Source organism: Corvus moneduloides, chromosome 2, assembly GCF_009650955.1.
Source record: "Corvus moneduloides isolate bCorMon1 chromosome 2, bCorMon1.pri, whole genome shotgun sequence".
Taxonomy (NCBI): Eukaryota; Metazoa; Chordata; class Aves; order Passeriformes; family Corvidae; genus Corvus; species Corvus moneduloides.
Genome location: NC_045477.1, coordinates 31034087 through 31045820, shown reverse-complemented (window position 1 = coordinate 31045820; position 11734 = coordinate 31034087). Strand labels below are relative to the sequence as shown.

The window sequence follows — 11734 nt, the reverse complement described above, 5'->3', positions numbered from 1 at the left end:
ATCAAAGAGGTAACCTTCAATGAAACAATCAGACAGGCAGGAACCGGTTTGGCTTGCAATACCTCACAGAGCTATGTGAAATATGAGAGCTTTCCAAAGCTGTTGTTTGGGCGTTCAAAGAGTGTGAGAACAGACAGTAGAGAGGAAATTAAACATATGCAAATTTTATGTAGATATCTTTTGTTAGAGTGTGATTGAAGGCGTGGAGGAGGAGCACCATTTCAGGCCAACTTAAAAACCCGGGACAGGCTGTCAGCTTGATATCAGTCTCTGTTTCTTCATGCACAGACATGTGGTCAACGATTCTTCTCGGTATTCTGTCCTTGAACTGGTTTCCCATAGTGTCTTCTGAAACGTAAGTGGTCACACATTCTGTGTCTTTATGATAATATATTTTATTGTATTTCCCACCATCTTATTTCTTCTTGTTTCTTATACAATAAACAGGATATTTGAGACCTAGATCTTTAAATGTGTAAACCTGGAAGTAGATGATATTGAAGGATGGTTTGGAATGGTGCTCTCCATCGTAAAACTGCTGTGAAATCTAGTGTAAATGACAGAAACCTGGAATTTGAGTAGCTGAAGTGAGATGTGCATGGGTAAAGTGGGAAGGAGACTCAGGACTAGACTAACAAGTAACACTAATTAGGATTGATATGCATCAGCAGCACAGAAGGAGCACGGTGTATGGGGAGGTGCTAGAGGCCAGATAGTGGCTGGGACCAGGGACCATGCTGAATGGCAAACCCAGTAAAATTAGTATTCATATTAGCATTGTCCATGTCCATGTCTTTATACAAACAGTAGGTTTCAGCCACAGTTTTAAAAAATACAGCAACATTAGAGCTTCCCTTCTCAAAAATCCTAAAGGAAAACACTGTGAAAGGCAGGTTAGCTTCCTCCTGTACACTGTTCATTTTAATAATCTTAATTTTGGTCTTTGAATTTCATGCAGCCTGAACTGGGCAAGCAAAAGTAAAAATAAGGGTAATATGAGCTGGCAAAACTGTGGGAAGAAAAAAAAAGGGAAAGGATCAGATTAGAAAGAAAAGACTGTGTGATTCCTGTTATGCTACAAAACCAAGTAATTATTTCTGTCATACATTATTTGGGAAGACTTGTTTGGGTAGCAAACTGGTGGACAGCAACAGAATTTTAGACAAACATAGCAAATATGAAGGAAAGTTTTTCAGAGGAAGAATCTGGGAGAGGAAGGCTGCCTTAATTATAGAGAGCCAAAGTATCAATAAAAAAGTTCAGTGGAAGAAAGAAACAAAGGAAACCACATTGGGAGAAGCATGGAACCAGAGGCATGGAAACAGAATTGAGTGTGCAGATTAGACTGAACATTCCCTGGAATTTTCTGCAAAATGGAAAAGCAAGATAATTTCTTGTGCATTAAGTGGATAGACTTATATCACTTCTTATATGAGAGACATCCAGAGAAAAAGAAATTTAAAAATTGTTGCAACCATTAACTAGTATTTTTGTCATTGATCCCAAGAAGAAGCTAAATATTGCTTCTCCTTATGGGAGGCTGCAGAGGTTTAAGTACAGGCCTAGGTCATAGGAGGACAAAAGCAACAATGCTTTAGCCACTTCAGTAAGTGGAGCTGTGTAAATACTTGGAATGGAGAGGTGTAGTATCATGCTGGATAAGACACTGCATAGAATGATGCCAGTATTTCAGCTCAGAAAGAACTGTGAGGGATTAAAATGTTGACATTCGTACTTTCTTAGCGTATTATTTTAAATTCATTGAAAGAAACTGAAATCCTTCCACTGGTTTGAGCAACCTTTGGATCATGTCTTCCTTCACTTCTATGGCACTTCTGTTGTTTTTTCCTCTCCTGTTTGCTCTGACTTTGCTGCATGACTGAACTGTCTGATCTGGTCTTGCCCCCTTTCAGCCAGTATGTGCTCCTGGTCCCGTCGGTTGTGCGGAGCGGCGCTCCACAGGCTGCTTGTGTGCAATTACACAGCCTCAGCGAGCCACTCTCCATGAGCGTTGTCCTGGAATATGGGAGTGTCCAAAAGACTCTCTTTGAGGAGCCCGTGACAGAGACTGACTTCTTCAAGTGCAGCGAGTTCAAGGTATTTTCTCTTTTGAAACTACTTAAGAGGGTGTAGTAGCTGTAAATACTTCTGATTGCAACTCCCCTTGTCAGTGACGGAAAGAAGACAAATTGTTTAAAATAAGATAAACTGTTGGAAAGGCTGACAAAATAGGAAAAAAGGACATATGGGTGGTAGAAGGGAGCTAGAGAAAGACTTTCCATCACCACTCACAGAGTGAATAAAAAAAAGCTTTAGATTGTCATCACAGTTGCATGCTCCTTAGGGGACTGTTTAAGTATCAAGCAAGAGAACCCAGACGGGTTATTCCCTTTCCTATGACTCTGTAAGATCTGTACAGACAAGACAGAGAGTCCCAAGGTGAGGTCTTCCAGAATGCAGCAGGAGAAAACACTTCAGAATTAAGGGAATATGACTGTGGCAACCTGCATGTAAGCAGTGAAATGTGCAGGACAGAGCAGAGCTTCAAATCTTATTGTCTGGTGGCAGATTATGGGACTTCCACAGCAGAAATTCCCAGAAATTACCCAGCTGACAAAGGTGGTACTTCTCATGACTTTGTATAAGCTATTTGTGACTCAACTGACAGTGTCTTACTCAAAAACCCTGGGCCTCAGGGAACCTCAACATGTCTCATTTACCACTTTTCCTCCGGGGTTTTGTTCCTCTCCAGGTTCCTCCTGCTGCTTCTGATCCTCTGGCATTCATTTCCTTCACTGCTAAAGGTGCCACAGTCGACTTAGCTGAGAGAAGATCAGTGGCAATTCAGAACGTGGATGGTGCTGTCTTCATCCAGACGGACAAACCCCTCTACAAACCAGGGCAAACAGGTGGATGATGAGTTTGAGTCAGCTAGAGAAGTGAGAAATTGAGTGCAAGGGTGGGTCTAGGATGACAGGAACTTACTCTTGTGCAATAAAAAAATCTCATCCGAGTTTGGGACTATCAAAGTTAGTGAAAAATAGAACCAGTTCACAAAAACACAACGAAGTAGTAGAGTTCATGTGTTTGTACTGGGTTAATTGCATTTTCAGGATCTCGAGTTCTGTCAGGTTTTCTTGAGGACAGTCACATGAAAAGTATCCGTAAAAATACAGAAAATAATAGGTTGAGTTTGGAGCTATTAAAATTAATATAAAAATGAAGCAAGCACCTTATTTCCTGTCAACAAGTCTTTCTCCTTAACTGCTGAACTATTTCAAAGTGCTGATTCCATCACAATATTTAAATGAGAGTACTAGCTGTGGTGGAGTTAGCTATCTCTTTAGCATAATTATACTTCTACACAGCACAGTTTACACTTAGAAGAAAGACAAATTCTTCCTTCTCTATGAATTTTTCATTGAAATGGTTTGTATAAACAGGGTTTTTTTAGGAAATGCTCCAAAGAATGGAGTCCTTCAAGAAGGATTGAAGGCAGTAAACTGCATTTACTACAGAGGTTGTTTTAGTCCAAGTGGGTCAGAATTGAAGATATTTCAACTGACATTTATTGTGGCTTTCTTTTTTTCACTGGTTAAGATAATCAATTCCTTTCATGTTCTCTGGGCACTCTTTAGTTTTCCCAAAAAGCCTGGGCAAAGCTGTGTACTGAAAATTATTTATCACTGCTAATAAAATAAATGATAGAGGCATCTGCATGTGACACTTGGGGTGGTTATGGTGGTTCCAGGTTGATGGCTACACTAGACAGTTCTGGAGGTCTCTTCCAACCTTGATGATTCTGTAATCCTTTTTTGTCCTGTTTCTTTTTCAGTGATGTTTCGTGTGGTCACTTTGGACACCCAGTTCAGACCTGTTCAGGAGACGGTGAGTCACACTCAAAACTTTTCAAGTACCCTCTTGAGTTACCTCTTCACTGAGACTCTCTCACTTAGATATTGAATAAGAAGGGCCTGGGATAAGCCTCCTGATATTTTTTGAGAACTGCTGTTACTCCTTAGCTTCACACTCCATCTTTTCCCTGCCTTTATGGAAAGCAAAAGCTCTGAAAGCACTTCTGGAAACCTCTCACAGCACACAGGTTTTGTAGTCACTTTTCCTGTCCCAGATATGCAGAAGAAGACTGGATATTTTTGCAGGAAAGATAAATTCACAAACAGGTTATCCTCTTAAAATTTTCTCTTTAATTACAGAGACGAGTTTCAAATTGTTTCTTTGGCCCAGTCTTCTCTATCCAGAAAAAGATGTTCACAGATTTCCTTATGTTCTAGTATTTATCAACCTCCACAGTCAGTTAATTGATGTTTTGATAATTTTTTTTCTCTCCCTTTTCTCCTCCTGCAGTATCCCAGAATCATCATTAAGGTAAGAGATACAACATGAAATTAAAGCACAAGTTCCTTTGGAAAGACTATGCTTCATCCTTCCCCATAGAGTCAACAGCTGAGGGAGACTCATCCAGAGCACACCATTTAAAGCCAATGGATTTGAGGTTGAACAGTGGCAATATCCACTATCAAGCAATAGAGAAGAAGAAATCAGCAGATCTGGAGAAGTTAGTCAGAAATGGCGTGGGGTTGCTGCTCTGTCGTTCATTAGAGTTCAAACAGGAGTGTTCTGTCCAGTCTCACTTTGGGAGGACTACAGGAAATAACTGGTGAAATAGCCTCATTCTCATTCATAGCTCATAAGAATAGTGACTTTCTGAAATGCCATGCTCTCACAGGGACAGGCTAACAATGAATCATCTTGTACCACATTTCAAATCACTGCATCTCCAAGCACTTTCTGAGAGAGGCCAGCATAATATTCCTGTTTTACAGAGAAAGTTGAGTCAGAAAGATTTATGCTAGAAGAGTTACAGATACGCAACCTGTGTCTCAGTCAGGAACTGTTTCTGAATGATCTGAGGCCATCTGTCAGTGTAGCTAACTCCCAGTTAAACATAAACTTAGGTTTGCTTAATCCACAAGTGGATATGGAAAGTCAGAGCACATCATCAGCTCCAAAGCACTCAGCCTGTGAGGCATTTAGCCAATATATCAGGAGACAGTACTTGAAAGGAGGCAAGAAACAGTGTGGTAAAGGTTTTGCTACATCTCTTTCTTCCACTCTCCAGGATCCAGAGCAAAACAGTATCTTCCAGTGGCTGGAGGTAACATCGAAGCATGGCATCGCCCAGCTCTCCTTTCCATTAATCCCAGAGCCTATTCTGGGGTCCTACCAAATCACTGTGGAGACAAAGTCAGGTGAAAAAGAGTACCAGTACTTCAGAGTGGAGGAATATGGTAAGCAAAGGCTCGTAAAACACCCTGTGGTAGCAGTGAGGCTCGGCCTAAGTCAGATAAGAGCTCCTAGTGCAGAGTTTAAGTTCTTTGAATTCTCCACTTCATGCCTGGAAGAGAAAGACGTGGAGAGAGCTGGATGGACTGGTGTATGAGAGACAGGCCTTTCCCAGCTATATTGTCATTATTGCTGGTGACCTGGGATAAAAGATAAGTTGAAAAGAAGCAGTGTCAGCAATCTATTTCATTTTACTATTTCACTTAACCTTTCACTGCTGCCTTTCTCCTTCACTGCAACTGAATTGTGTAATAACTTTTGTTCTCCAGGACTTAACTAGTTTGGCACATTGGCATTACTCATTTTTCTTTAAGAAAAGAGATTAAAGTGATTTATCATGGGTTTTGCTGTGACTGTTATACTTATTAGTATGATTATTATTTATTTTTAAAGAAGTTACTCATCTTACCACTGAAGGGTATTTTTTTCTATTGTAATATACTACAGACAGTTCTTAGTTAGATTCTTCTTTGATTCATTTCCTCTCCCTTGTGAGAGAGATGTCTTTGCCAAACTGTTTTGCCAATTTTTGCCAAAATGTCTTTGCCAACTGTTTTTTTACTGTCTCACACACACTCATGTGTATGGCATGCAATTGCTGATCATTCATATTCACACTACGTTCTCAGTGCTGCCAAAATTTGAAGTGACAATCTCTGGGCCAAAGAGGATTTCTTTCTTTGATGAAGAAGTGCGGGCGAACGTTTGTGCTTCGTAAGTATCAGAAGACAACACAATTGTGCACAACAAATGGGATAGGCATTGGATGGTGTGCTGTGCTGGGAAGCAGAGATCCTGCTGCTGCTTCAGAATGCTCTGAATGCTTAGAGCATTTCCTTTAGCTGTGACTTTCATGATATAAAATAGGATAACTCTTCTCCTGCTACATAGCAGAATTAAAACAGGGAGTGTTTGTGTGTGTCCAAATCAAGCACTTCATACTTGTTAGCTGTTGTGTTTTATTATTACAGAAATGGAGAGTCTATCATTCAAATTGCTTGCTGTGATGCTGCCAAAGTGCAGGGTGCCAGGAGCTAAAAGGGTGAACAGGGTCTTTCTGCAATATGTTCTGCTTTGTGTAAGGTACTAACGAGAAAAAGCAGAAGGGAATGATATCCTGAGTCCAGCACCACTTTCCAGTTCAGAAGAATGATTGCACCAAGACAATGATAAATCAGGGGGTTTTTAACAAGATGGCAGAAACAGCCTAAAAATAGTAGAAGGGAATTCTCCTAGCACTAAAGGACTGTAATTCCCAGCTGCTCTTCTGTCTGCGCTCTGGGCACTCCAGAGGGATTTAGAGTCTGCATTGTTCTGCAACTTTTGCAGGTTTCATGTTAAATCCACATGATTGAATTCTTGTGTTTCTTCCTCTCCTAGGTACACTTACGGCCAGCCAGTACAAGGGAATGCCCGAATCAATGTGTGTTGGCAGCGCTTTTACAGTCCACGGTGTGAACAAAACCGGAAAAAAAACTGTGAAGCTGTCACTGGACTGGTATGATACATAACAAGTCTGTTCTTCCCTGCCAGCCTTACATGCAGCACAGTATTTGGTGGCCTCATTAATTTCCAAGGGAACACCAGAGAGGCAATCTCAGCAGTGTGGTTTTTCTCACTATCTCACAGGTACCGCTGAAAGACCATGAACGTAGCTTTTACCAATGACCTCACTGAACAACTTTGATTTTTTCCTCAGAAAGAATCAGTAGGAAGAAGGGAAACCTATGAAATTGTAAATGTGCAATCATTTCTATAACACTGAGGCTGCATTCTTGCCAAATCTAATCAGCAGACCTCTACTGGGAGTCTTTGAGGACACTTAATGTTAAATGAATGATTAATTCGTTCACTAGCTCAGACTCAATGTGCTGTGGTTACAAAGCACAGGCATCACATAAAATGGGTTTAAGAAGAGCATGAGCATAGCGAAGACTAGAGAGGATAAGGAGGGAAGCTTCCAGGTGCTAGAGTAAATGATATTGAAACAGTCATCTGGGATGGGAGCTGGGGAGTGATAAATGTAAGGTAGGTGGGGAGCTCTTCAGGGACACACTAATACAGATTTAGGAGCAATTTTCCAAACACTGAGAAAAATGGGCTTTCCCCTTTGTGCTGCTTTTTCAGCTGGGAAAGGACGGCTGCTTCAACACTGTCATCTCCATAAAAAAATTCCAGCTTTACCGCAGCTATGCCACTATGTATGCCAGCCTCAGCATAGAAAGCATCGTCACTGAAAATGGAACAGGTAACAAAAGTGGAGGTTGGGAGTAGCTGGTTAAAGCTAATGCATGGAACTTCCACCATCTGTGTGGCAAACAAGCAGCAATCATGGTTTTCATTGCGTAGCTCTCCTTCCAGAGCATCACCACTCCATATAGCTTATCAAAAGGAACAGCTTTCTGCCCATGTCTGACTTCTGTTTCCTCTCCTTTGTACGGGGTGTGTCTCACAGGTATCCAGATGAAGGCCTACGACTATGTTTCAGTCAACCAAGAAAATGACCAAGTGCTGTTCAGGAATATGGATTCCTATTACAAGAGGGGAATTCCTTACCATGGTGAGGTAGGTACATGAGAGGATACATTTAGACCCAAACTCCCCGAGGTACAGCATGATGACCTTCGCATTGCCCCATTTCTGGCTGTTCCCTGACTGAGCAGCTGTCAGCTTCCCATGATAATGCTGCATAACAATGACTGTGTAGTTCTCTTGATACTCCTAGAGAAAAAAAAAAATTGTATTACACCTGGAGTGTCAGGGTCTCTTTTCTGCTATAGTAAGAGGACGTCTAAAAAGTGACTAAGTGGAAGGTCATATGAGTGGGGAAGAGGAGTCCTCAACAAAATACTTCAGGAGCTGTTGTGCCTAAACTAAAGGTAGAATTCACCCTGCATTGCATCACACAATCCCAGGGATGTTCACTTAAAGCAGTATAGATATTGGAGCACATTCCCACTTCTTAGCAACCTACACATGCTGGGTAAACACAGGCACAAAAAGGACAATGACCTGTACAGCATCATCCTGACACGAAGTGGAGACTGTGGGTGTGCACAGATGCGTAGGAGCTGAGAGGTGCTACTGAGCTCCACAGATTGCCTGTGGCCACGCAGTCATCTGGTTGTTTTAGGTGTGCTAATCAATGTTCTACAATAAACATTCCTCCTCCCTTTGTGGTACATAGTTTGTTCTGCACAGATGGGAGTTTCCCATTATGCACTGATGGGAATTCCCCACTGATGGGCATTTTCCTGTCACAGAACTCCTGCTCCCTCAAAATGTTGTGGAACATTTGCCTCTTCAATACATTTCATTCTCAATTTCTACTCCCTGCAATCGTCCTCGGTGTTTAAGTGAGCATCCTCTAGTAAACAGAGCTTTCCTTTTTTGTTGTTGTTCTTTGGTTTTTTTCTAAATCCCTTGGGTATTTGTTGTGTTCAGATCACTGTGACAAATGCAGATGGTGAGCCTGTTGCCAACAGCTCTGTCCTGCTGGAGCTCAATGGAGATCATCTGGCCAGATACACCACCGACAAAAATGGCACTGCTGCTTTTTCAATTGACACATCCAACTTCTTTGATCCCAGTTTTAAGCTGACAGTAAGTAAACACAGGCTACAGTCTAATTAATGAATGAATACTTCATGGGAGAGAGGATTTAGAAGGAATACTTGCAAACTGTGAAACTCATGAGAAAACAGCAGTACCAGAGAAGAGGCAGACTGCACCCCAGCTGTGGTTTTGGGTTGTAGTGATCTTTAGTCCCTCTCTGCCTTTCCCTCCCCCCAGAAGCTCTTTCTGCATTCATCTTCCTTCTCGTTATTCTGTGTGTTAGATGACCTTCCTCAGAGACTGCACTGCCTTCCCCATCTAGCCTTGGTGCATGCCAGCACATTTCACTGCTGCTGCCTGCTTCCCTGCATTTCTGCTGGCACAAACTCATGCCTGTTACCATCATGTGGTCTTCTTGTACTGTCATGCCTTTGTTCTGGTGGGATGGGAAGAGCTCAGAAAGAGTGTGTAGTTCAGAACAATGACATTCCAATTCACAGTAAGTCCCAGCAGTGTATGCAACTGGTCCCAAGCCTGAAAGAAACTGGAATAACCCCACTATTGCAACACGCCACAGGCATCTGGATGCTTTAACATATCCAGAAGGCTGCTCATTCTGCATTGGTGAAGCACAAATTTTTCACACCAGTTCTTTCTTGTGGCTTTTACAGCCTCACAAAATGAGCTCCTTAACAGAATATTTTACAGGAAAGATGCCTTTGCCTCTCACCTGCTTTGCATTTTCTTTTTTTCCACACTGTTGGTTTCCCATCTATGGTTTTCTGTTTCATAGGTCCAACAGGCACCAGAAGAATGTGAAGACTTTATCTGGGGGATTCATAACGAGCCCAAAGCCTCATTCCTAGTCCAGCGTTTCTACTCACGGACCAATAGCTTTCTGAAAATTGAGCCAGTGACAGAGAATCTCATCTGTGGCCAGCAGCAAATGATCAATGTTCACTATGTCCTGAACAGAGAGGGCTACAGCAATGCCACACACACAAACTTCTACTATGTAGTAAGTGCTGTCATTCCTAAAACATCTTTTGTTCACCTTCTCTTGGACACCCTATAAGGGAGAAAACTCACAATCAGACAGTGGTTACAGATCATGGCTCAACCTGATGGCCTTTGAGGCTTCTCAGAACAATACTCAAAATCAATGATTTCATGGTGGAAGGGAGAAGGTGTTTTTGACTCACTTTCATGAGATTTTCTATGCCCAGGTGATGACACAAGGAAAAATTACTCTCAGTGGCCAGAAGCAAGTCAGCTTGTCTGGTGGTAAGTTCCAGACCATCTTACTACTTGTACTTCAGAGCATCCTTCTGAGCACCAGAGCATAGTAAGTTTTGCAAGAAGTGATGAAAGCAGAGAACTGTGGCTAAATCAGGTACTAGTTTGTAAATCCCATGACCTGTTACTACTCACAGATTCATTTTCTTTTGCTGCAGCATCTAGCTAACCCCCCATATTAAAATCAATTTTATCTTGTTAATAGAAAGATACTTTGTTGAGATCAAACACATGAAATGCACTCTTCATCTGTTTTATTGTATTATTTTATTACACCAAGGAGTATTTCTAGTCTCACAGTTACTGTGTGACATCCTAGTCATCACCAATTAGAATGATAACAGTTTTTAAAGTTTGGAAAAATAGGTGTCCCATTTGACAGGGATATTTAGCAGTCAACTCTTGAAATTCATTGCTCCTTCAGAAGTCTCCAAATACCCACAAATGACAGTGATTCTGATCTTCATCCTTTTGTTGTTAAAAATAACTTTTCTTGCAGAACCTGGTCTATTTGCAGACTTCAGGAGGTAGCTTAAGTAAGCCTCTATCCACATATAGGACTTGTTTCATATTTACCATCTTTAGTCTTAAGCTTAATTGCCCATCCATATGCTTGCACTTTTCATCCATGTAGAGAAGAATTCCCTATTTCTTAGTATTAAGAGAGCTCTCTTTTAACTCAGGATATTGCTCTATTTCCTCTGGTTTAGGTAGGAGCTTCTAGTTTTGGGATCCAAAGGCAACTTTGTGCTCTTCTCATAACAATTGTGCACAGATTTCCATGTTCAACTTCTTCCCAGCTTAGACTGCTCTCTGCAAAGCACTCTGGTCTCAGCATCCTCCATTTTGTGTCTGTTGTCTTGCTGATGGGAGCTGTTCCTCTGCCACTGAGAGATGAATCTTCCAATATCCAACTCCCTGGGTTTCTAAGGTGCTAATAGGTTATGAATAAATATGTGGTCCTTCCACCAAAGCTGAGATTTGTTTTATCTCTTTTGCTGGCTTGTCCTTCCCTGATCCATGTTCCTTCCACAGCTTCCAGAGGTACATTCTCCATCACACTGACTGTCACTGAGAAGCTCGCCCCCAGCGCCAGACTGCTGGTCTACACGGTGCATCCTCATGGAGAGATAGTGGCTGACAGCTCCAGAATACACAGTGATATATGCTTCAAAAATAAGGTGAAAACCTTTGCTTTCTTATTGAGGGACATGTCAGGGTTTGCTGCAAAAGTCAGGAAATTACCTCATCAAGAGCCCCACAATACGGGTGGCATTTAGGAATGGAAAAGGTGCAGATGTGACTGGGATCGTGAGAAACTGTCCCTGGAATTGGTACATATGGTCAGACTCAGACAAAACTGCACACAGCAGGGAGAGAAGGGTGGCTAGGGGATTACGCGAATTTTTACAAACGGATCCAGAAGGGCCATCTAGCGGTAGGGGCTTTGTCCCACAGGGAATAGACTGAGTGTCTGGGAAAGGTGAGATTTAGGTCTGTGTGCCAATCTGATTCACCT

At 41.8% G+C, this 11734-nt stretch overlaps 1 protein-coding gene across 2 annotated transcripts in view; it reads left to right on the top strand.

The window, feature by feature from the left end:
* Positions 1–213: 213 nt before the first annotated feature.
* The window catches only part of LOC116439428 (ovostatin-like), a 29851-nt gene continuing 18330 nt past the window's right edge, over positions 214–11734 (top strand). Inside the window, exons 1-14 of one of the 2 annotated variants that reach the window (XM_032098940.1) lie at positions 214–355; positions 1914–2097; positions 2753–2909; positions 3836–3888; positions 4366–4386; positions 5141–5309; positions 5994–6078; positions 6745–6862; positions 7492–7612; positions 7820–7929; positions 8809–8967; positions 9713–9937; positions 10146–10203; positions 11251–11396. In XM_032098940.1, coding sequence (XP_031954831.1) covers positions 291–355; positions 1914–2097; positions 2753–2909; positions 3836–3888; positions 4366–4386; positions 5141–5309; positions 5994–6078; positions 6745–6862; positions 7492–7612; positions 7820–7929; positions 8809–8967; positions 9713–9937; positions 10146–10203; positions 11251–11396 — 1671 coding nt within the window. In that variant the 5' untranslated portion in view covers positions 214–290. The remainder of the gene's footprint in view (positions 356–1913; positions 2098–2752; positions 2910–3835; positions 3889–4365; positions 4387–5140; positions 5310–5993; positions 6079–6744; positions 6863–7491; positions 7613–7819; positions 7930–8808; positions 8968–9712; positions 9938–10145; positions 10204–11250; positions 11397–11734) is intronic. The other variant, XM_032098939.1, reaches the window with a different exon arrangement.